Below are 27,409 nucleotides of genomic sequence, written 5' to 3' on the forward strand. Positions count from 1 at the left end.
AAAGTTTGAGGACATTACAAACTCTGGAAAAGATGTCAACTGTCAACTTTGGCCGTTACTATGCTTCCGGTGGCTTCGCCCATACTCAGTGAACCTGTACCAACCAGCCAAGATATATGAAGTGTGCAGAAATGCACTACTCATACCAGCTTCTCCCGCCATGTGCTGCAACTGCGAGGGAAGCCACACCTCAAATTTCCTTGGGTGCGAGGCCCACCCCAATCGAAAAAGACAACAGACTAAGGATACACCTGCAACTTCAGCTCACCGTCCAGTCTCACTTGTGAAAGAACTGCAGGAGCTCCTGAAAAATCAAGAAGTGATCAGTTTACTTCAATCTTTACTCAAGGGGGTCTCCCCCTCCGAATGATGACCATCTTACCACAACACATGCTGTACTCTACTGAGGACCTAAAACCTTTTGAATTTACTTCAGAACTTTTTTGATACATATGACTTCCTAGCATATGGTAACACAGATTCGACGAATCAGTTAGTGGCGCTTCGCGCCAAACAATGAGATATCCTTAATATCCAGCATCAACTACTTTGCTTTCTGTTAAAGATCTTTTAAAAAGGCTGGGAATTACAAAGTTTATCTTGCAAAAGTTGTTAAATTTGTTAGCCTTAGATAGGTGGCCAAAGTTGCATTTTAGATGGCCTTTCGAGATTTTAGTGGTGTAAAAAATAACTTGAAATCAAATCATCCAGCAATTCGTCTGCCTAAAATGTCCTAAATATGATCGATTGCGTTCATGTCCGGTCGTTTGTATTATTCTTTCCTCCTAAAGGAAATCATTCATTGAGTGAGCACGGCGTGACATGCAATTGTTGTCTTTTAGCAGGACCTCCAATGCTGCTGTGTAAGGGATTACAATAGGTCTCAGGATATGATCCCTATATCGGTAACCGGTCAGAGCTCCATTTCGAATGATATGGAGATCTGTGCGCCTATCAATGGAGATGCCAGCATACACCATCACTCCTCCACTGCCAAATCTTACACTTTCGTGCACGAACACATGATTGTTTCTCGTACTACATTCCCTCCAGATGAAAATACGCCCATTAACCGGATGAACAGAAAAACAGGACTCATCTGAGAAAATAATTCTGAGTTCATTCATTTCTCCTCCAGTTCATATGCTCTGTGGCCCACTCCCTACGGGCGGACGTGACGGTGTGCCTTGGTGTTAACATGACACACACCATTGGACGGTGAACATACACACTCACAGAGTGATGGTGGTTTAGAAAAGCCTTGTGAAAAAACTGTGGTGCCAGTAGCCGAGCGAAGGTGCTGTTGAAGAAGAGTGGCATTCTTAATTCGTTGTCTTCGAGTCATTATTTATCGCTATAGCGATAGATAACGGTCTGCATTGGGAGTTGTTGCACGTCTACGTCATTGCTCTGATTTTCAGCATGCATTTCCAGTCACACTTCGTGAAATCACACTCCTATAACTTCTGCTAGTCCGCCTTGTGTTTGCCCCCTCCCCATCTTAACTGCCAACAACGCTCCAAAATTCTGATTCGGCTAAATGACTTCATTTAGACCTCACACTCATTGAAACGATGCGCTTACTGAACGTTGGTTACTATATTTAGCTTTGTTTTATATAACGTTGAAAGCCAAATCAAATTCACTGCCACTAAAGCGTCATCTTTGACGTCAAACTAATAATTTGCGTACTGCAAAGTTTGAAAAAACAGATGAAAAATTTGCATCTGTGTCTTAGATTTTATTCAAAAAAGTAATTTGCTTACACCGTTATTTTATACAAGACTTAAGATATCTTTTAATTTTTTTGAGCAGTGTATATTGTTTTCTTACTTCTAGGGTTACCACGGGTGACTAAAAGTTATGACTAATGCAATTCAAAATTTCATTAAAAGAAATTTTAATTAGGAACTTTAATAGCATATTTTCTTCCGTTTTCTATTGAAAGTTAATGTAAAGATTCACGATTCATGAAGATTGCATGAATTCTGTGTTTGCCACCGATGGCGGCAATAAACCGATTCGTCGGAATAAGGAGACGATGTATAATTGGGGAAGTTAAAAATGTCTAGTGGAAATGAGAATTAATGAAAATAAAAGGTTTAAAATTGGTCTTATGCATTGTAAGTAGATTAATCTCTTATTCTTTAAATTGAGGTGGGAATATTGATTTAGGATTGGTTTTAAGTAGTTACGATTGAATTACTAAAAAGGTAATAAATAAATGAAAGTGAATTGAATTTCTACCATTTTTTCGCTTTTTAAGTCGCCTGTGACATTCCTGTTCTTTTCAACCATTACAGTAGCAGAGATGCCAACTTGCTCCGGGCAGCAAATATATATTTTAAAGTGGTAGTTTATCAATTGTGATTCTTGGTTTAATAAATTCAATTTAGTAGATTTTTATAAACCACTATTTCTGAATAATTCGTAGGCTTATATGATTCATCACTTCATAGTACTTTAGTCATGCTATACCTTCTAAAATGCAAGCAAAAATAGTCAAATATTTGCAAAATTTACTTTGAAGTTATTTACCCTTTTTCTAATTATTTTTGCGTGTCCGGAGCAGTTGGCATCTCTGCAGTAGACAATATTTTTCATATTATTTACCCATCTCACTGACTGTTACGAGCATGATGACTGAGCATAGGCAATGCTTGGCTCAAAGAACCAATCTCCATTTGACTAGTGTTTTTGGAGAATTTGAAAGAAAGAGTTGATTTATGCACCAGTAGATACCAACTACTCCGCTTTCTGCAAAAGCTTTAATAAATTGGTAGCGAATTAAATAGTAAAGCTTGCTGAATAAGGATATTTACAACCCCTCTTTAAAAGTGCCACCACGAGATAACTGCCATAAAGTTGCATTCCATTTGATTCTTTGATATGTAGTGGCGGAAAAATTACTGGAAATGGAAAGTACTAAACTAAAATCTAACTTAACTTTCGTTACCACTAAAAAATATTAGTTTCAAAGTGGAGCATGTTGACTTCCCTAATTGTTGTACCCTCCAACATTAAAGGTTTGTTAAAATTATTTCTTATTGTGGTAGAGAGCTTGAGCAAAAATTTAAATACGCAAGTTGTTATAAATTTTTTTATCAGATTTTTTTTCTAATGCCCGCCTGTGTTAACATCCGTCAATTCAGGCATCTACAGGGCAATTTTGTTGACCTCTCTTACAAGGGCACCCTATTAAGTGGGTCAACGTCGCTCCCACAGTAAAGACGTATAGTACAGAGAAGGAAAGAACATCATTGCCTTGCCCGGGATTCGAGCCCAGAACCTTTCTGATGCTCCCTGCCCTCTATGCAGACCGGTCGGCTTATCAGATTTACCAGATTTACGCCCAGAGGCATTTGACCTTTGATAGGTCAATTTAAACTATGTTTTAATAGTGGTGGAAAAACTTCCTTTAAATCTAATTTATTAAAATTTAATCTTTCCTATCAATAGAAGAAAAAAATTATGAAACGACGGAAATTCTGTAAAAGTTGAATATGCTTATTAAGCTACCTTGTCTTCCAGTAGCCTCATTGTTTTTACTTTATTGCATCGTAAATTGATGATGGATGGAACAAAGATTTGTATATACTGCCTTAGCCTAAGGATTTGCTTATGAATAAACTATAGTTCAAATTTTAAAAAGTCACAGCTGCCTTCTTAGATATACGGTGTGGGAAAATTTTCAATTTGCTCTAGAGCTTGTGCGAAGTGTGTGAATTTCAGTTACGTAAAAAAGTTAAATATTGTCACTATCTCAATCGCTTTATATACAATATATAATAAACAATAGTTTTTATCATGATGTTAGATTATATTTCTCCTAATTTACTTACTATAACAATGTTTGTATATCTATGCGTAGTATATAATTTGTTTTATGTTACAGAAACAGGTATATTAAATGTTAAAGGTGTGACGGAGGCACGTAGGAAAGAAATAACATGGATAAAAAGCAAGCGATCTTCTTCTTGGGGATGGCATGAAAATACTCCACGAGTTCTATTTTCTCTCTTCTTATCAGGAGGAGTCAAATTTGACGGAACAATCCATGAAGAAGAATTAATGGCAAAACAAACAGAGCTTAAGACTTCTATTTCTCTGCTTAAGTAATAGTCAAATATCTTTTTAAAAAAAAACACTTCCTCAAAACTGCAAATAATGATATTTTCAATTTGATAACAATATACTTTTTAAAAAAATATTTTGTTTAGCCACATTTTTCTTTATTTTCTAACATTAAAAAGTAAACATTCCTGCTACCGTCAGTTCTTAGCCGAAGGTGTCACGTTGGTTTAGGTTCTACAATTTCATGACCAACGGCTAGAATATGGCACCCATCGATCTGAAACTAAGTGAGCTTCAAGCCATCACAAGCCATCGTACTTCAAAATGACTCTTTAGTGCCGGTCAAGGTTGAATCAGCCTTTCATCCCTTTAGTAGGTCGATAAATGAGTACCAAGCATGCTTGGGAACTAAACACTGTGGGTTTCGCGTACGGCTGACCACCTAACCGGTACATCTGCTCCTGCACCCCAGAGCCCCAAGGTCAAGAAAACTGAGATGGGCACAGTAGGCTTTGGCCCTCTATGGGCTGTCGAGCTACTGAGTTTAGTTTTAGTTTAGATATGTAAAGAATCAAGTAAAAAGAAAATCAACAAAATAGTTAATAGAATGAGAAAAACGTTAACACTTTACAGATACGACACTTTAAACGAGCTCATTTTTTACTAAGAAGCAGACAATTTTTGTTTCTGCACTTTAACCCTTTAATAGGTCATTTATTTCTAGCAAAGGTAAATTAAAGTATTTTTGGAATTGAAATTGTTTTAAGAATAGTAATTGATATAAGAACGAAAAACTCATTTAGTTTATAAAAATACCATTTTTTTAGTGGTAAATATATTTAACATGACCTATTAGGAACTTCAAATTAAGGTAAACAACGTTAAAGAGCACAAAAAATTATGTTTGCATTTTAGCACAAAGGTCGCCCACTTGTGTATTTATTAGGAACTTATTGACTTTTATTTTTATTTATTTATGAAATAAATTTTATAAATGCTACAAACCTCGAAAGGAATTACGTACTATATAACTTTTATACATTTTTTAATATGACACAAAAATAATCATATTGGTTGAAGGATCGAGATTTGGCACTCCACTACCGCCTGATATTTCATGGCTTTCTCTTCGTTTAAAGCAAATTCAAGAGTTTATAACCTTCACGAAAGTAAGCCATAGAAACTATAGAGGTAATTTCACTTTGATATTCAACTTCTATTGAAGAAGATTCTATAATTAGTCAAGATACGTTTATTTTTTTTTAGAATACCAGATATCGTAGTAAATAGGAAACGTCAGTAAAATTTCATTTATTTAAAATGGTTTGACAACTAAAAATGTTATGTAATATTTTATAAACAAATTATTTTTATATAACAAAAAATACACTTTGCTATTTTTAGTTTTGATTTTTTGTAAAATTCGTCAATTAAATTCGTAAAATTAATTTTAAAAAAATCAGAAATTTATTTAGACGAAATAATGATGTCTAACTAATTTTAACCTGAACCCTTTATCCAGATATGATTCTTTTATTTATGATACAATATAACCATCTAAGTTACTTCAAAGGAATTAAATATGTTGTCTGAAAATAAAATGAACGATAAGAGCCTTCGTGAAACGAAAACATGTCATGTATATTTCTTAACGAATCAATATTTGAACGAAATAAAAATTTGTGAACAACGCCAACGTGTCAAATCATTTTCAGATGTAATATTTTATAATTAAATTTATATTTTATAATAATTTTATATTTAAAGCTTAAATATAATTTAATTTCACAGCTAATAAATTTTCTAAGATTTTGCAAAACATTCAATACTTGAGTAATAAAAATTCATTGCTCTTACACTTCTAGCATTGATACTTTTTGAATAAAGAGTAAAGTTGCCTAGCTATTTTCTTACGTTTTTTAAATTTATTTACGAAAAATGCACCACATTAAAATACTAATAATTCAATTTTTCAGGAACCCTCTTTCAGCTCAACAACTAAGCATGTTTATAAACAGCTTATTGGTGACGTGTCACAATCCTCGTCAGTTCTATGGACAGAACCTGATAAAGCGTTTAAAAGAGCAAGTGCAGTCTACGACTAACTTCACGCATCCAATAGCATATTTAACTCTCTGCAATGCTAAAGAACCATGGCCGCTTAAAGCATTTACAGATATTAACAAAATATTGAGCACCGATGCTGATTATCCCTTTGTTAGAGGTAACTCGACATGTTTTCCAATTGCAAGTTTGCATTATAAAATAACATGCAAAATTTATTGTTGCATTTATAGAAGTAATTAATCTTACTTAATTCGGGTGTGGTGATTTCAAATCTGAATTTAGTTTAGTTTCTAAAGCTACAAATTTTTTTCGAAAAGATATATTTAGATTAGTTAATTTTTTGTTTGTATGTGCTAAAGTTTATAAAGAATGTATAGGCTTATAAATATTTGTCTGTTCCTTTGAAAATAACACTTAAGACAAAAAAAATGACCTTAATTTAATCCAACATAAAGTGAAATGCATTATTGCCTTCTTCCTACCACTCCTTATGTAGCAGAGAAGGGGGAACACTTAGCATTCTCTTGGGTGAATTTTTAATAAAAAATCTGGGTTGGGAATGTAATGTTAAATTGCATAAAATCTATAGCTTACAGGAGGAAACCAAAATGTCTAAGATTCGTTCAAAAATCTCATGTGGCGATCATGTAACATAAAAAAAAGTTTTTCCCCATTGTAATTTATACTAAAATTTAGTCTGTTAATTTAAGACTTTTATAATGTAACATTGATTGACTTACTTTGCTTTATTTACAAAAATTGGGCACCTGGGCCGTGCAGAAGACCCATATCCCATGCATCAGGAAATTTTACAAAAGTTGAAATAAAATACTGCTGGAGTTCAGCAGTCTATGGGGTGGCTGTTACTGAGCATTGTTTGAAAATTTAAAATTATTCGTTATAATAAGTTAATAATAAAAAATTTCAGTAGTTTTAAATATTTTATAAAATATTGAGACGTCTATCTTTACTTTTTCTGAAAATTGTCAACTTGTACCATTTAATGAACTAAATGCATTTTAAATTAATTTTGAAAGTGATTTTTTTTATCTTAAAAATAGCTTTTAGTTTTAAGCTTTCTACAAATGTGCGAATGTGCATCGATTGTTGTTCCTTGATACAGATTATAATTTTATGTTAGAAGAAGAGAAAAGTCATTGTGGGAATCGGGCTATAATAGACACATGAAATAGTTAATATTATTTATAAAATCAAAAATTCTCAGAAAATTTTGTCAGATTGGCATAGCTGTGTTACATTTTCATATGAAGTTGCAAGGCTAAAAACACTGTATTGTTAAGTAAAAAACTGAAACAAATAATGTTTTTATGATGGAAAAGTAACAGCCTAATTTTTGTTTTAATAGCAACTTGTAGCAACTATAGCAACTTGTAGCCACTATAGCAACTATTTAATAGCAACTACTTCTATTCATCATTTTTAACAATAGGAGATATTACCAGTAGTACCGATAACAACAATTAAATGAACAACATTGGCTTTGATTACAATTAGGTGATTTTCTTATTGTCTTCGGAAATGGAACAAAATCTCATTTTTAGTCGTTTTTGATTTTATATAAAAGAACGAGGCATTCTATCTTATTATAAATTTGCTGTCACTTTCTATTTTAAATTCATTAGTTATTCTGAGTAGTGTTACGTTTTCACTGCATTGTTATGAATACTGCAATGAATAAAAACTAAATTTTATTCCACAGACTATCAAGCATTTGCTGTAATGGCAGTTTCGTGTTATGAGAACCAAACGAAACTGCTGAATAAAGTTGAATATAGCAGTTTAAAAACCAATTATGAAAACGTCATTAAACTTTTTAAGGAGACTCAACTTTCTGATGGAAGTTTTGGAAATCTGCATACAACTTCATTGATAACCCAGGTAGAAATTTTTGCATTTATTATGTCAAAACAATTCTTTAGAATGTTGAAGTCCTCATTGCAAAACAGGTATACACTAAATTATAGCGATAAACTGAAATAGTAAACGGAATTAAGGCGACAAAGGGCTTTCAATTTTTTTTTTGAAATTATCAAGGGATTTGCTTGAAATTTTCAGGATACATTTATATTGCTAAAAACAACTTTTATACAAAATTTCAAAAAAATATTTCAAAATTTAAGAAATTGAAAAATTTAAATTTTTCAATTTTTTATGTTTTTTTTATATTACTCCTCGCGTCTGAAATTTCGTCAAAATGACAAAATTCTTTTAAAATATTACATATTATGTAATATTGAAAAAATTGTTGGAAGTACTTTTTTTATTTTTTATTATAGAAACAAGTAACATTAAAAAAACAATAAAAAACCTACATTTTTAGAAAAAAATCATGATACCTCTATAAAATATCAGGTATAAAAAAAATACTATTCACGTAATTCAAAAAACTTTTCCAACAAAATGTTAATAATATTCATAAATATTTAGCATTAAATTCTCAGGTCAATAGAATGAAAATTCATTACGCTGGAACAGTTTGAAAATTGTAAATTTCTCAAAAAAGACATTTTGAGAAAAATGACTTTTAGTACTTTTTCATTGCAAATTTTGCATCTGAACAAATATTTCTTGTTTTTTATATAAATACCTATAAATATTGTCTAATGAACTAGTTTAATAATTATATACTTTAAATTTTTTTAAAAAAATTAACAAAATATTCAACTAATTTTAAATTAATTTTAAACTAAACTAATTTTAACAGTTACCTGCAGACAAAAAAAGGTTAAAAAAAGGGGCGTGGTCAAAACTGAAATGGCCATAACTTCATCAATTTTGCTCTTATTCCAGAAATTTTTCTTTAAAAATGTTCAGTTAAATGTTTAAATTTCAAAAATATAAAATGTAAAATATCGATTTTTTGACAAATTTTTGCTTCTTTGAAAGTCCCTTGTCACCTTAAACTCTGAAAGCCAAAGATTTGAGGAAAATCGACTTTTCAATGCCAGCAATAAAACGTAACAAGGGTTAAAATCTGCTTTACCACATGGTTAGGTTTAAAAATAATAGCTGAATAGTTAAAGCATAAGTTCGTCTTACGTAACTATTAAACTGAATGTCATTTGCCAACAGTGAAGACTATACCCCTCCAAAACTTGCTGTTTTTTCCGCGAATAATTCTTCCCAGGTGCAAATAAATAAAAGCAAAACTTTTACAACGAATAGAATTGTATTAGTCTTTTGTCATTCTTGGAATGCTTGAAGAATAGCTACTACATTTTGTATACAACAATTAAAATTATTAAAATCTTGTATAAAATTATTTTATTTCTAATTTATTTCATTATAAATACATTCCCTTACTACCACTCAATAAAATATTTTCTTACGCAAATTGTGTAACAGTTGGAGAGTTTTAACGATTACTATTCTATTTCATTATGAAGTGCAGAGACGCCAACTTTCTCCGGTCAGCAAATATATATTTTAAAGTGGTAGTTTATCAATTGTGATTCTTGGTTTAATAAGTTCAATTTAGTAGATTTTTATCCACCACTATTTCTAAATAATTCGTAGGCTTATATTACTCACCACTTTATAGTATTTATGTCACGATGTTATTTTAAAAAGCAAGCAAAAATAGTCGAATATTTGCCGTTTTTTTAATTAGTTTGGCGTGTCCGGAGCAGTTGGCATCTCTGGAAGAGGCATAAATACGTTTATTTAAAAAAGTTTTTTTATATTTAAATGAAAGGAAAGTTTTTTTTTTCCCTTTAATTATTACTTTATTTTCAAAAATTCTTTGTAACATATGGATTCAAAGTTTACCCTAGATAGTTGTATCATCAATACATCATTGTGGGTGTGGATGTTTTTTTTATTCCATATAAATATTATTTATGAAACAATTGTATTAGCACTGTTTACTTTAAAAAAAACGGAAACTATTCTCTGAATAAGACTGTGGATAAGGGACCAGTTTACCCTGATAAGTTATTTTAAACCTCTAGTACTCAAGGTTTGCGTTTCAGGAGTGTTTTCTTTTCTTTCTTTTTTTCAATTATTTCATATTTTTAGATATTATGTGAGATAAACAAAATATATTTGTCCATTGTAATATATTAAAGATCTTAAACTTCTTATTTCAATATTAAATGCATAGAGCTGTAATACAAATAGGGCAAGCCCGCTGTTACATTCCCCATCTCCCTTCAAATATCAGAGGTCCCTCTCATTCAAACGATTTTGTAGGAGAAATAAGAGAAGCATGTGGCAGTTAATATGCCTTACATTCTTCAGTCGATTCGTGTTTTGTACTTATAAAGGCAATGGAAGAAAGCTAAAAGTTTCAAGAGCGTTAAAATTAGCAGAACAGGTAAATATTTTATAATTTTTTGACAAGACTTTACTAAATTAAATTTTATTTTAGAATTTTAACTGTTTTAAAGTGTGAAAACTGTTCAAAATTGTTAAAAAATTTACGAAATTAAGAACAGAGTTTTGAATGGTATTTATAACAGAAAAATGTATCGTCTGAGAAAACTTATCATAATTTGATTTAGAAGTTTTCAAAGATATCTGTAGAAATAAAATAATAATATTTTATTTGTAACATCACTGTATAGTAATTTTTTTTTATCGATTTTTCAGTATTGATGTACATAAAAAACCCGTTAAACTTTTATTTTGATATAAAATTTTTTAATAGTATTTGTAAAATTGCGAATATCTTTTAAGATACTTGAAATGTTTGAAAAAAATTACAAGAAATGATTTCAGACATGACAAGCAGACGAAAAATAAAATAAAAATTGAAAAGAAAAGAAAATTCTATCTCAATTTTTAAAAAAATCCGTTTCCTTCTTTTTAACTGATTTTATTTTAACATTAGAGCTGCTGTGATAAGGTTAAACAGCTTTAATTTTTTAGATTTTTTTAGCGCGGTTTTAACATTAAAGAGCTCTGGCAATTTCAGTTGAAAAACACTTGACGATAATATTAAAGAACTAATAATTTAGTGTTAAAGAATAGTTTAGTGTCAGAATAAATTGGAATAGTTTAATGTTAGAAGAGTTCTTTTCTTTCAAAGGCAAAAAACGTAAATAAACGAAAAAGAAAAGGAAAAATAATTTTAACCTACTACATTTTAGCACTAACGTTAAAAAAATTATATATTGAAAGTGAATAATTATATATACTCATATTTTTAGTTTTAATTGGGTTCTTATTCGTTTATATATTCGTTTATATCTTATTCATATATATTTGTAAGATACAGTTGAAAGTATAAATTTGGATTTTAGAATTAATGGAATGAAATAATCGGTATTAATATGATATTTTAATGAAAAGAAGAGCATTCAAAAAGCTCATTTATATAATTAAAAAAATATTGTAATTCCAAAAAGCCATAATCAACTTACATGTGAAATGGATATGGTCCTCCCTTAACAATTTTTTCTGTGTGAATACGGCCAAATAAATCACCTTATTTTAAGATTTTTAGCTTCAAAATTCCAGCATCAATTATCTTCCATTAAAATAACAAGGAGAAGCGAAAGGTTGAAAATACTCTATCTCGATTCACTCTTTCTCTATCCCCACAATCAAGTGGCTTCTTTATGAGAACCAAAATTTTCGGGATGTGCGTGCTAATATAATCAAAGAAATATGATTTTTCAAAACTTAAGAGGCAGCGTATATGCGATTTTTATAATTTCACATGATTGAAACTCAAGGATACATTCCTAGGGTTTGGGGTATTTAATTGATACCCCACTTTCTCAAATTTTTAGTCTTTCTTTTTTAAACTATTCATTAGCGTTGTTTCTAGTTTGGTACTAATTGCAAATTTCTGAAATTTCCTAATAACAGACAGCCCAATACTCAGAACATCTTACTTCGACATGGAAAGCACTATGATTTTCATCAAAAGGACTCTTTAAAACCTTCTGCTTAATAAAAACGTGGCATATCATTATACATTATATTTCGCCAAGTTCTTCATTTACCTAGATTGTTAACACTGCCTGTAATAAACATTTTAGGCTTTAATATCGAGTGGTCAGGAGTATGAAAAAGACTGGAAGCTCAATGCAACTGTTCATTATCTATTAGAGCAACTGTCTTCTCCTCATGATGTTGTCTCTAGTTCTCTAACTCTTCCTGTTCTCAATGCAAAAAGTATAAGTGACATCTCAAAGGTTAATTGCACTTTGAATCCTAGAAGAAATGGATATGGTAATATATTTAATTAATCATCTCTTTTTTTTTCCAATCGAATCAGCCACTATTAGATTTAAAGAAACGTGTCTTCTGTATTGAAAATATATGAACATAAATCAACCAAAAAGTTTAAATTACTAAGACTCAAAAATTTTATCTTTTGCACTCCGTATTTTTTCAACGGTGTAAGAAATCACTTTAAGTTTACAAGACAAAACTTTACCTGCCAACTTCTATGCTCTTCCAAGAAGCTTTTTTCTAGCTATAGCAAAATAAAATTTGAACTGTGAGAAGACTTTTCATTTAAATTCAGCCCAATATTAAGAACATTAATTGAAGTCCTGTAATTCCTGTATGTATGTTTGTATTAAACGTAACGGTAGTTTCAATCACTCTAAATCAAATTTGTTACTACAAGCTTAATTTAAACGTATAAATGAGGCTAATAGATAAATTGTAAAATTAAATCTTCCGGAAGAATTGGCAGGTATGAAAGTAGCGTTTTTATAAACTTTTGAACCATTTACATGAAGTGGTGTGAAAAATAACTTCAAATCTAACTTTAAATCTATTAAAGAATTATTCATAAAAATATAAATTTTGCTATCACTAGAAGAAATTTTTCAAAGTTAGCATCCATGCATATAATTTTTTTTCAATGCCCACCTGGAGAATGACCTTTCGTCTTACAGGCATCTGAAGTTCAGATTTGTTGACCACTTTTTCAGAGCACTTTATTAGTTGGGTCAACGTTGTTCCCCACAGTAAGGACAGATAGTACAGAGAATGAAAGAACATATATGCATTCTCCGGGATTCGAAACCAGAACTTTTCTGGTGCAAGACTAGTTCCCTAAACCCCTACACAGGCCGGTCGGCGCAAGCTGTAATATCTAAAAACCACTAAACATAGTGGTCATTAAACATTAGGATGTAAAAATTGTAACAATTAACATAGTGCGTAATTTAAATTTGGCACTTGAGCTAGATAAGCACCCTAGGGGTGCAAAGGGTACATTTCTTTCTTAAAAACGATGTATGAACAAACGCCACACTAAAATAAAAATATATTTAATTTGATTTACGTATCTTAACATAAGTTTATTTGCCGACCGGCCTGTGTAGGGGGCAGGGAACGGTCCTTGCATCAGAAAGGTTCTGGATTCGAATCCCGGGCAAGGTATGGATGTTCTGTACTATCTGTCCTTACTGTGGGAGCGACGTTGGCCCACCTAATATAGTGCCCCTGTAAGAGAGGTAAACAAAATCGCCCTGTAGATGCCTGAATTGACGGATGTTAACACAGGCGGGCATTAGAAAGAAAGAAAAAAAAAGAAAGAAAAACATAAGTTTATATGCTTAAAGTAGAAAAGTGCACAAATTTAAAAAGACTTATTAGTTTTCAATTGTATGAACAAAGCAATCAAAACAAAGATTTAATAAATCCTTAATTAAAGATTTAATTAATCTTTTATAAAATAAACATTCAGCTCGTAGATGACATAAGCAATTTTTTTAAATAACCCATTGAAAATGTATTTTACTTAATAATTTCTAATTTTATATAAAAGCTAAAAAGTGCCCGAGCTTGTTTAGGCTGCAGATTAAGGTCTGTGCATTTAAAAGAAATTCTCTTTAAACTTGGTATAAAGGTATAAGTACTACAAGAAGAAATTTCTTCATCGGTTAATCCTGTACTTACAAAAACACTTAATCTGCTTTTTTAAAAACCTTGATGACAATTTATATTTAAGTGAAGCAAAACTGACTCATAGATAACGTGAAAAGACAAAAGCATCAAAACCAGTATGATTTTTTCCAGTCATAAGTTGAGTTTGACCAGCTATTGACATCTAATATAAATTAAATACGGTTTCGTGGATGGCTCGATAACATTTCAAAGTATCTTGTGAGAAGACAAATTTCTGCTCAGATACAGGGTTTGGACAAAATTTCGAAAACACTTCTATACTAACTCAATGTAAACATTATTTCTTTTTTGCAGCAAATATCTTGGAAGATTTTACATAACGAAACCATTGGTACGATTCCAAAAATCGCGTTTGAAGCTTTTGCAAAAATTGGTGTCCTCTTTATTCATACAAACTTTGCATCGATCAAAACAAGTGTAGGAAGTTAAGAGCTTATTTTCCTTTCTTTATTAGCACTATACCTAACCACCCTTAATCACCACTGTAATTAAAAAGCATTCTTTTATAAATTTTCCAATTTTATAGATTGATTTTGAAATTGCTGGTATTTAAACATAAAAAATGCCTGTCAATTTCCTCGCCTATTTTATATCGATTCAAATTTTGTATGCATGCGACGAGCACCAATTCTAAAAGCATCAAGCATAATCTTTGAATTTGAGCTTACAGCTTTGTTAGGTAAAATCTTTCAAAACAGTTGCTGTTAAAAAAAGGATTATATACATAGAGTCAGTGTAGAAATGTTAGCATATTTTTGTCCAACTACTATAACTCTTAATTTGGTATCGTTAAATTGTTTACTTTTAATATATTTCTCAAATTTCGTAAAATGAAAGGAAATATTCCAGTGTCATATCAATGTTTCTACTTTTAACCAATTGTTAATCTTCCAGATAACCAAGCTTCTGAAACAAAAGACTATACAGGTCCAAAAATGCGTGTCCAGTATTCACTTTACGTGGGAGACGAAAAAGATGTGATCCATACGATTTCCCTAAGAGTTCCAGAGAACTACACGGCTTATGAAGTGATGAAATTAGCTGAAACAGAAGATCCAAAATACACGTAAGTATTTTAAGTTCTGTCCTCTCTGTTATCTCCTTCAGGGACGACGGGATAAAAACTTGCTCTATTTCAATGTTTTAAAAGTTTTTATTATCTCTAAACTATGCGGGTATTAATTAATCACTTTTTTTATTGGTTAAATGGTCTGAGAGAACAGAAGGATCACTCCTCTGAAGCGTTTACCATTTCAGACAGTGACGTCACGGCGCTGCATCAACTTCTTACTATTAAAACAGTGTTTCGCATGTAACTAGCATTCCGGCATTCTTTTTTTGTGATTTATTTTCATATATTTTTTTTTCTACTTTATGATGTTATTTTCATCGCATCTGATTACACAAATTTAACATTTGTAGTCAATATCAGCTTGTGCGATTGCAACTTGCAAGAATTCTCTGAAACACAAAAATGAAAAACTTAATTCTTTTGTTACCCCCGAAAACGCTAAAAATGTCAACTGAGGAATTAGAAAATTATCTAGAAGAATTTAGCCTGCTGTAAATAAAAACACAATATGTTTATTCTGTTTTCTAAGAACTTTTAAATCAATACCCGTCCCGTCACTTCGAAAAGAAGAGCAGACAAAAATGTTGAAGATAAAAAAAAAAGTGAACAAATCAAATTCAAAATAAAAATAAATAAATTATTAAAATCCTGAACTACAAAAATAAAATTTATTAATGCTTGAATTTCTTCCAATTTCATGATCTATTTTTTAATGTCATAATTCTAAATATTAATGTTTCATTTTAATTAAACGCTTTAATGATAAAATATGTTAAAATTAGGTATCTAAATTTTGGAGGTAGCCGGTTCAAATCCCGTCGTAACACCAGCTGTATCTTTGTGATGTTCTTTTAGTCTGCATGTGGGTTAATTTATGATTTAACACTTAATTATGGATTTAATAAATTCATTTTTGAATAATGTTGTCTACCACTACATTCTTGCAACGTAAACAAATTTATCAAACCTGTAGTTCGTTTCATATTTTAAATTTTGGTCCATTTATTTTTGCCCCGTGAGAAGTTCAATCTATGTACACAACAATTTTTTCTTTTTAAATCGTTGATTTTTCCAAATCTATTGCTAGAAAAGGATTGCACAGCTTCTTTTTAACCCTTATTGTTATTGCGTAGAACTTTTCCTAGAGGTATTTTTTTTTTGCCCCCCAAAATATATTACTGATGTAAATGCATATACTTTGGTCTGAAATTATGCATTTCTAATTTCTACCAACAACGTTCCTACTGTCTGAAAATCTTTTTAACACGTTCACGCCGGGGTGACCCACCGGTGGGTCACGCTAGATTGTCTCATCTTAGCAGCGCACCGGAGTAAAAACCGGCAACAATAAATTTCATTTTTTAGTTTTTTTCCGGGAATAATAAAAATCCGTAATTACCAATTGTTTTTAACAGATCAAATTTTATATTGAATTGCTTCTTCGCCGTGATGAATTTCCTTACAGTGAATTGTTATTGTTGAGAATAGATTAACTCCTCCCGAATATTATCTAATATTGAAATAGTTCTTTTACCAGTATTTTCTCTTTTCCCGTACCAGTATTTTCACTTTTCCTGTACTAGTATTTTCACTTCCACCCACAACTCCAGCAAAAGTTCAACCAATTAAGCATATAAAAGTTCTTATTCGTGGTCTTCCAGTTGGATTCTGTACTGATCATATCTCCCAGCAACTGGCGAAGTCAGACATCATAACGCAAAAGATAATTCAGTTTAAGAGAAAAGTGTGCGGGACCTACAGGCTCCTCCCACTTTTTCTTACAATTCTCACAGAAACAGATGTTAATCGACAAATTTTCTCTATCACCAATATACAAAGTATCGCGGTCAGTATTGAAAGGTTCCGAGGCGGGCAAAATCCAATCCAGTGTTACAACTGCCAAGAATTTGGCCACAGTCAAAGATCATGTAATTCACCATCAAGATGTGTAAAGTGCGCCGCCAAACACCGATCATACGAGTGCCAAAAAGATAAAAATACACAACCTAAGTGCAGCAATTGCGGAGACTCTCATACAGCCAACTACACGGGGTGCAGAGCCCGTCCCCGCAGGAGGGGAACACGTGCCATACCACCAACAATAACAGGACTTGCTCAAAGGCTGGTTACAATAATTAAAGAATTGCAAGAACTTTTAAAAAATCAAGAAGTGCTTCAACTGTTTCAAAGGATTATGGGGGAAGCCACTCTTGCACAGTAAAATTTTTTTCTTTTTACTTGATTTGAACTTTTATTTGAACTCTAATTTCCCATACATATTATAAATAAATACTGCATACTGCCCTTTCAAATTAAAGTTGAGCATACTAGATGGCGCCACTAAGGCTTGTCGAAAATTTATGTTAAATCTTCACGTTCTTGAATCACGACTTTTGTATATACATAATCATCATTTATTAATGCTCATATTAAATTTTCTGTACATATTTATGGCAATTAATGTAAATATCTTTGTTCAAGTTGTAATTTTTTCAAATCAACGTTATATTTTCTGTACATATTTTCATGGCAATTACTGTAAATATCTCTGTTCAAGTTTGTATTTTCTCTAATCATGGTAATATTATTGTAAAGCTACCACAACGACTGCTTATATTCAAAATGTTTTTACCTCATTGTTGTAATTTCATGATGAATGGGATAGGGGCCGCTGCGCGGCCCAGGTGCCCAGTTGTTTTTAAATAAAGTAAAGTAAAGTAAAGTATTTTCACTTTTCCCGGTGTGAACGTGTTAAAGTGGTAGCAAAAGTGAGATATAACTAGATGTTTTTCGACCTCGGGTCGTACATTTTTTTATTTGACCGTAAGTGTTCATATTTGGATTAAATACAGGCGGGCGAGATTGCAGAGCAGATTTTACGGTTTAAGGCTGCTAATTTTCGGTAAAGACTAAGTACTGGTAGCAAGAACATATCATTTTTATCTTTAGCTTGGAGAAATAAACTGCTCATAACTACCACTATTTAGTGTCACTTTAATACATGTGTGATCCGCAATGATAATATGCAGCTTAAAAAAAATATACTTTTTTTTTAACTCTTCGTGAATCGAGAGAGTTATGAAAAATCACGGAGGTCATAAAAAAATTATACAGTTCCTAAAGAGATATCAAACCGAATTTTGCAGAAGATTTTTCCCAGTGGTAGTGAAGAGACGAATAAATTTTTAATTTGTCGAATTTCGCCACCACTTAAAACCATAACATGTTTATTAATGTGTTTCTTTTAACAAAATTATTTTTTCATCTTAGCCGGTATCTATGCTTAAACAAACATGCATAAGTTAGTGCAAGGTATTTCAGTCGAATATTAATTTTTGTATTAATTTCTTTACAGATTTAAATACAAAAAGATTTCTGGCATGATGTATGTGTATCAAATTGATAAAGCAATTAATGATCCTGAAGGAGGCTATTTCTGGACTCTTTATCAAGGCCAAGAAACTATTAATGCAACTCTTAACCACTACACTTTGAGTAAGTCGTTCATAAACTACAATTTACACTAATTTACTACTTCGGAGATGTCTCCGAATTAGTCAAAATATTTTAAAAAGCGTTAGTTTACTACCATTAATTTCTTCAAACCATTTTAGTAACGATAATATTATTTAAAAAAATTAAAAATTTACTCGAATTATGTGTTTCTAATTATCTTGTCTTCGCCGGTCACCGGTGACCTCCGTGGCAGTACGAACAAACTCAGTGCCGGTCACTGGTAACCCCCTGTTAATATTATTTATTTCTCCATATTAATTATTTCTAATACTCAATAGATGGCGCTCTGCGCAGCAATGTAAAATCAGTTAGTTTCTACACAGTTTTCCTCCATAACACTGTAACATCATCAACATCCTTCTTGTTATTAAATATATTTTATGTTAAAGGCGTTTTGTAATGAATGAAACCCCGAGATCTGAAAGATCATATCACCGTATTTAAAATTGGCGCACCAACCTGGAGCTAAGAATTTGATTAAAGGTGAGTGCAATTGATTTAAATTATGGATTCATACGATGATTTGAAAAACAAAAGAAAAACAATTCGCTCTTTAACAACTCGAATAATAACAAAGATTGAAAATTTGATGAATGATGATAATGTTGAAACTAAAGAAAAGATCGAAGAATTAATAGATTATAAGGAACAGTTAATTGATAAAAATAAAAGTTTGAAAGCAATAAATAATCGAATTGAACCACTAATTGAAAGTGAGGAAATAGAAAATGAAATTACTGGAATTGAAGAATATTCGGAAAAAATAATAAAGTGGCAATCTAGAATCGCAAGATTTTTGAAAGAAAACAATAAAGAAAGTAGAGGAGGAGAAGAATCATTTAACAGCGCACAATCTAAATTTGTACCAGAAATAAGTAATGCAGTTAAACTCCCAAAACTAACCATAAACAAATTTTACGGAGAAACAACATTATGGCTTGAATTTTGGAATCAATTTGAAATCGCGATCCATGAAAACGAAAGTTTAACTGAGATACAAAAATTTACTTATTTAAAGAGTTTACTGGGTGGAATTGCATTAAATGCTATTAAAGGGTTTGCTTTGACTAAAGAAAATTATACCAAAAGTATAGAATTGTTAAAAGATAGATTTGGGCGGGAAGATTTAGTGATTAATAGTCATATGAATCGTCTATTAAATCTTGATCCCGTAAAAAATTCTAGTGATATTAGAGCATTACGGAATTTATATGATAATTTAGAAGTAAACATTAGATCCTTAGAAAGCTTAAATGTAGTCTCTGGAACATATGGACATTTATTATGCCCTATATTATTAAAACTAATACCAGAAGATTTAACTTTAGAATACAACCGCAAACGAAAATCAAAATCAGAATTTAATGTTTCGGAATTAATTCAATTTATTAAGGAAGAAATTCAAGTACGCGAATCATCTACATTATTCCATGATAATGCTAAGAAAAATAAACACTATAATTATTATAATTCCAGGGAAGTAATAAATAACAAAAAACAGTTCAGATCGAATATTCCCACAGCTTCAGCATTGGCTACTAATGTAAAATTTAATTGTGTATTTTGTAAATCAGAACATGATTCATTTATTTGTGAAAAAATGTCGGTTTCTGAAAAAAGAGATAGATTAATGCGCGAAGGTCGTTGCTTTAAATGTTTCCGTAAATCACATTTAAGTTCACAATGTAGGAGTAAAATTAGTCCTTGTAAAAAATGTAATAGTAAATCTCATCACGAAATAATTTGTTTTGGAATTCCGAAAACTCAAAACGAAAGTTCGCAAGAAACCGCAGAGAAAAATACAGTTGTAGCCAGCGTTTCTCATGTCGAAGAGGGACAAAAGGGGGAATTTCAATCAGTGTTCTTACAAACATGTGTTGCGAATTTACATTTGGCAGATAAAACGCAGGAGATAAATATTTTATTTGATTCCGCATCAATGAGGTCATTCATTACTAGAGAATTAGCTCAAAAGCTTAATCTCCCGATAATAAGAAAGGAAAATTTATTAGTTTATACTTTTGGAAGCCGTGAACCGCAAGAAAAAACATTTGATATAGTAAAGGCGAGTATAAGCAATAAAAAATATCCTACTCGAAGGTCAGAGTTCGAATTATTGGTTTCAAGTACCATAACACGTGCTTCTTTCCCACCGCATAATAATAAAATAAAGTTGCTGCTTGAGGATTTTGCTCTTACTGATTTATGCCTTTCGAAAGGAATAAATTCCATTGATATATTAATTGGAGCAGATTATTATTGGAAACTCCACACTGGGTACATAAAGGAGTTGACTAAAGATTTGTTTTATGTCGAAACATTACTCGGCGGAAGTGTAACTGGGATTACTCATTCAGATTTAAAAAATGACTCTATCATTGAAAATTTATGTTATTGTAAGGAAAAATTTAATTGTGAGGAATTAACTAATGAAAATAATTCTTGTGATGATATAAATTTACAGTTACGGAAATTTTGGGATATTGAAAGCTTAGGCATAAATGATAAAATTCAGAATACACCTTTAGAGCAAGAAACTTTAAAACAGTTTGAACAAAATATAAAATTTCAGGATGGCAGATACGTAGTTAAATTACCATTTAAAGATGAGGTAAACATTTCTGACAATTTTAATTTGTCTAAAAGAAGGTTAAGTAGTTTAACATCGCGTTTTAATAAGAATCCTTCTTTGCATGATAATTATGCTAGTATTTTTAAAGAACAATTATCGGAAGGAATAATAGAACCTGTTAATGATAAATCAATAGTTCCAAATATGGTTTATTACTTACCTCATCATCCAGTAATTAGAAATGATAAACAAACTACAAGGTTACGGATAGTTTTTGATGCTTCGGCTAAAGAAAAAAATTGCTACTCTCTAAATGATAACTTATTATCGGGTCCCAATCTAAACCCCAATCTTTTAATTTTACTATTAAAATTTCGCGAGTTTAAGATAGGAATAATTGCTGATTGTGAAAAGGCTTTCCTACAATTGCTAATTGATGAACATGATAGGGACTATCTTAGATTTCTTTGGTCAGAGCAATTCCCTCCCAAGAAAATTGAGGTTTTTCGCAATAGAACCGTAACTTTCGGAGTAAAATCATCAACATTTTTACTGGCTGGAACAATAAAGTATCATATCAAAAATTATAAAGAATCTCATCCTTTGGCGTGTAAGGTTTTAAATGAAAATTTGTATGTCGACGATCTTATTACTGGTACAAATACGATTGAAGATGGACTACTATTATCCAGGGACACTAAATTAATATTAAAGGATGCATCAATAAATCTTAGGAAGTGGAAGAGTAATTCTAAGGAGTTATGCCAAAAATGGCAAGACACGAAATTTGAAAAATATCCTAGTGAAGAAACAGTACCTTTAAAGGTTTTAGGATTAATTTGGAATACTTTAAGGGATGAATTTAATTTAGATTTAAGTTCTTTAATTGACTCTTTGGAAAATGTGAAAAATACTAAGAGAAGCGTATTACGCATATCATCGAAATTATTTGATCCAATGGGATATATAACAGCATTCACGATTAGAATTAAAATTCTTCTTCAAGAAATATGGGAACAAGGCTTAGAATGGGATGAGGAATTCGGAGACATTTTAAGACTGAAATGGGAAAAATGGTATAAGGAAGTAAATGTATTAAAGGAACTTTCACTACCAAGATATTATTTTCATGAAGAAGATAGCTGTTCCGAAGTAGGGAATTATAAGATAATTATATTTTGTGACGCAAGTGAGAAGGCGTATGGAGCGATTGCATATATTCGATATGAAAGAAATCAAAATTTTTGCGTAAGCTTTGTTACTTCAAAGGCATGCGTTGCACCATTGAAGAAGTTGAGTCTACCAAGATTAGAACTGATGGCCACTCTTATAGGTTCCAGATTATTGGATACTTTAAGGAAAGTGTTTCAAATAAATAACAACTATATACTATATTCTGACTCAACCATAGCCCTTAGTTGGATTCGAGGAAATGCAAATCAGTGGAAGACATTTATTTCAAACAGAGTAAGTGAGATCCAAACTTTAACAGATCCTTCTAATTGGAAGTACATAAAGGGAAACGATAATCCAGCTGACATCATATCAAGAGGATGCAGTGCTAATGATTTGCTCTCAAGTGCAACTATTTTTAATGGACCAACATGGTTGACATTAAGCGAAGAAAAATGGCCGAAAAACGAAGAAAATTTTAGAAGATCAGATGTAGATGGAGAAAAGAGATCAAAATTTATTGCAGTTAATTATGGAAGTGAAAATAATGTTCACGATTCAATTTTCGATATCCACAAATTTAGTTCTATTAAGAAGGTTTACCGAATAACAGCCTGGATTAGAAGATTTATAACAAATTTGAGAGTGAAGAAAGAAGATAGAATCAAAAATGATTTAACTGCAGAAGAATTAGAAGAAGCTGAAAACCTTTGGTTGAGACACGTACAAGCAAAGAACTACAGTAAGGATATAGATTGCTTAAAGGAAGGACAACATTTACAGAAGTGCTCAAAAATCAGAGACTTAAATCCGTTCATTTCTGACAAAGGGATTCTACTTGTGGGTGGAAGACTACAGCACTCCAATTTGAACTATTATGAAAAACATCCTATACTATTACCATCAAAAACTAAATTTACAGAACTGATAGTGAAGGAAGCACACGAAAAGACCCTACACTCTGGTATTTCAGACACACTAACGCAGGTACGAGAGAAGTTTTGGATTCCGAAAGGTCGGCAATTTATTAAGTCAATAATTGGAAGATGCGTCTTATGTAAGAGATTCAATGTTCGATCAGGAAGAGAAATTATGGCTTCTCTTCCTAAAGACAGAATAGAACAGTCACCCCCATTTTCAGTTACTGGCCTGGATTTTGCTGGACCCTTATTTGTGAAGGACTCTGACAGTAAGTTTTACATCATGCTATGCACCTGTGCAGTTACACGAGCGATACACCTGGAAATTGTTTCCAGTTTAACAACTGAAGCATTTTTACTTGCTTTTCGTCGCTTCATTTCCAGAAGAGGACTGTGTTCTGTAATTTATTCAGACAATGCTCAGACGTTCAAACGAGCAGAGTTTGAATTGAAAAAAATGTGGACTATTTTGAGCAGTTCTGAAGTGAGTGAGTTTTATTCCTCAAAAGGAATAATGTGGAAATTCATCGTTGAAAGAGCACCCTGGTGGGGTGGATTCTACGAGCGAATGGTTCGTTCAATGAAAATCATTCTTCGGAAATTACTGAGGAAAACATCTTTGACTAGTGAAGAACTCGAAACAGTTCTATGTGAAATAGAAGCTGTGATTAACTCGAGGCCTATTACTTACGTGACTACAGATTCTCCAGAAACTTTTCCTCTAACGCCATCCCACATGCTACTTGGAAGACGATTAATAAGTTTACCGTCAGTCAAGTTATCCGGTATTGACTGCATGATTGACAAAAAAATGATAATTAAAAAATTTAAATATCGAGAAAGACTTATAAATCTATTTTGGAAGAAATGGAAAAGGGATTATCTTTTAAATTTAAGAGCTGTCAATTATGTAAATTTGGATAAAGGTAATCAAAATTTTAAGGTAAATGATATTGTTTTGATTCATGATGACAAACTTCCAAGGAGCATGTGGAAACTTGGAAAAATTGTGGAAACATTTCAAGGACGTGATAACAAAATAAGAGCATGTGCTTTGAAAACAGATACGTCAATAATAAAACGTCCTATAAATTTATTATATAATTTAGAAGTGGACAATTAAATTAATATGAACATTCTATTTGAACTTTAAATTCACATTTATTATTATTTGAACATTTTATTTTACAATATTACTTAAGATATTCATTTAACTTACAAATTAAGTTTATCTTAAGATATTATTTGAACTTTTTGATTTAAAGAAAACATGCATACATATATATTTTCTTGTTTAAATGTTTGTTTGTTTAAAATTGAAATATTTTGCATGTGAAAGAATTTGTGTTGTGAAAATTGCTTGATTTATTATTCATGATATGATAATTTAATTTCATCAATTGATATTTACTCAAATTTAAATAATTTCATTTATTTGTTAAAGGTTTGAACTAATGCTCATGAAACATATTATTTTAAGAATTCAATTAATATTATTGCATTATAATCTTTATATAATTAAGAAGGGCTCATATTGTAAAAGGTAAGATTATATTATATTTTAAATATTGGTACCTTACATTTGAGAAAAATAACTTTGATTAATATATGAAATGACTAAATTGTTATGAACTAAGAGTTCATCGGGGGGAAGTGTGTTAATATTATTTATTTCTCCATATTAATTATTTCTAATACTCAATAGATGGCGCTCTGCGCAGCAATGTAAAATCAGTTAGTTTCTACACAGTTTTCCTCCATAACACTGTAACATCATCAACATCCTTCTTGTTATTAAATATATTTTATGTTAAAGGCGTTTTGTAATGAATGAAACCCCGAGATCTGAAAGATCATATCACCGTATTTAAAACCCCCCATGGCATTCAATGTGTTAAACTTTCACATTGGCTCCAGGTTTCTATTTCATTCAGTTTTCGTAGAGCAATATGTTTTAATTTTTGTACTTCCCGTCGATTCCTGCGTTATATGCTTATAAAACAGTGATGCCTTTACAGTGATTCTATCCACAGGAAAGTCATCTGTAATAAAATGAAGAGTTAGTCTGTGTATCTTATAAGACCAGAACAGTTTGAGGTAGCATTCTGAAATTTCGACAGAGGAAATGGGTATTTTAGATCTTCTCCTAGAAAACGTTCATTAGATCGTTCTTGGGATGATCTTCTAAAAGCGTGTTCTGCTTAATCTACTAAGGTAAAGCCACCGGGAGGGAGAAAATATCATTTTAGCTTTATTAACCCACTAATGAACGAAAAGTGGTCTTGAAATGAAAAACACATATTTTAAATTAGTCATAAAACATCTTTCTATTAGCTACCGCTTTACATTTAAAAATGCACAAAGTCTAAATTTAAAATCCAAAACTCAACATTACTGTGTACATCTTTGTGTTTTGGTGAATAGAACTATCTAGTTTATTTGGAAATCAATTCTAGCATTGTATCATTAAATATAACACTTTTTTCATGTAAATGAAAACTAAGAGTATAAGAAACCCATCTTAAAAATGAGATTTCAAATAAACAAGGCAAATATCTTAAATTAGACATATTAGTGGAGTTCTGTGACTACATATGTTTATTCGGAAATATTAATTGTAGTGGTGAATACGAAATTATTAAACTACACCTTATTTACTTCATTTTGTTACTATTCTTATTTATGTATAAGGACTGATAGAACCCTGTGTTTAACAATACTTAATCTGTTAGGAAGATTATGGATTTAATTTATCATCATTGTGTTAGGTTTACTAAAATATTCATTTTTTTATGAACTTCTAGAAAAATATTATTATTTTCTTTTTGTAGGTCCAGATCAACTTGTTATGCAGGATAAAGAGCATCTCGTCATGTGGTACAAGAAAGCTCAATTCTGAGAGAATAAAATCTCAACGATTAATTTTTTGTTAAGCTAGAAAAATTGTACTAATATTGAACTGTAGAGAAATATATTAAAAAGTCATTTTCTGCTTGCATTAAGTTTAGTTAATATGCATGTTGAACCCAAACTATTTGTTAATCTTTGGTGACAATTCAAAATTAAAATTTCATCAATTAATCTTTTAGGAATAAAACCAAAATTTTTTTTTAAAATTAATTTGTTTTTGTGGCTTCTTTTAAATGTCAAATTTTTATTAGATCCTGCGGTATCACAGTTTATGACTTTTACGATAAATTTGAAATTAAGCTGTGCAATATGATGGTCTAAAAAATCATTTATTGAGATCGCGATGTATGTTCTTATTTCGGATAAACCAGGGCTCGAAAAAATTCAAAACTTTTGCCCGTCCCCGAGGACGTCTTGTCCAACAATGTACCCGTCCTCCTTTGAAACTAACCCGTCGCTTCTAAATAAATAAAAATATAATTTTCTCTTATTTATTACAAACATTTATATAAATTGCAACATGAATTAGTAGTTACTAGGATTACAAATACTAGGATTGCATTATACAGTAATAAAAGGAATAATAGGTTACTAATAGGAACCCAGTATTTCTTTTATAAAATAATTTATTTCTTTAATGAAATAATTTAAATGGCAAATGTCAAGTTATCTGGAATATCAATTTATCCAAGGGTACTGCGTTTTTTAAATGAATCAAACATGACGCTTGCCAGTTCCACAGTCAAGCTAATGATTTACAAAGGTTTCTGCACAAAACTCTGAAAGGGGTTTTCCATTTAGGTAGATGTTCATAATTGCGTTTAACGCTTCTTGTTTAAGACCAGTACGTAATGTTTTTTTTTTTTTTGTAAGTTCATTGTTGAAAAATCCCTTTCAACCGCTGCAGTACGGGAGACAGAGAAAACATCAATTAAATCATGCGCAGTATGTTGCTATATTTCTAGATTAGAGAGTCATTTTAGAAGTGAGGCGCTAGACTCTTGTAAGATAACAAAAATTGAAAATGTATCACCAACATTAACGGGAAAATGGTCGTCCGCGCGGACGTCAGATTCGAGAAATTCGTTGTCCGCGGGGAATTTTTGACCACCGAGGACGGGCGGACGGGTGGTTTTTCGAGCCCTGGGATAAACCATCTAGCTTGGGTTATTTTTCGGAGTATTTTATTCTGGCATCTTTTGAATTTCG

At 31.3% G+C, this 27,409-nt stretch overlaps 1 protein-coding gene across 2 annotated transcripts in view; it reads left to right on the forward strand.

Moving 5' to 3' along the window:
• The window catches only part of LOC107436605 (uncharacterized protein CG3556), a 52,673-nt gene extending 26,385 nt beyond the window's left edge, over positions 1-26,288 (forward strand). The window contains exons 5-11 of one of the 2 annotated variants that reach the window (XM_043056662.3): positions 3,896-4,115; positions 6,051-6,298; positions 7,862-8,040; positions 12,150-12,342; positions 14,932-15,103; positions 18,465-18,604; positions 26,122-26,288. In XM_043056662.3, coding sequence (XP_042912596.3) covers positions 3,896-4,115; positions 6,051-6,298; positions 7,862-8,040; positions 12,150-12,342; positions 14,932-15,103; positions 18,465-18,604; positions 26,122-26,189 — 1,220 coding nt within the window. In that variant the 3' untranslated portion in view covers positions 26,190-26,288. The remainder of the gene's footprint in view (positions 1-3,895; positions 4,116-6,050; positions 6,299-7,861; positions 8,041-12,149; positions 12,343-14,931; positions 15,104-18,464; positions 18,605-26,121) is intronic. The other variant, XM_087150979.1, reaches the window with a different exon arrangement.
• Positions 26,289-27,409: the final 1,121 nt, after the last annotated feature.

Source organism: Parasteatoda tepidariorum, chromosome 9 (genome assembly GCF_982258835.1).
Source record: "Parasteatoda tepidariorum strain Cologne lab strain chromosome 9, Ptep-v5.0, whole genome shotgun sequence".
NCBI lineage: Eukaryota > Metazoa > Arthropoda > Arachnida > Araneae > Theridiidae > Parasteatoda > Parasteatoda tepidariorum.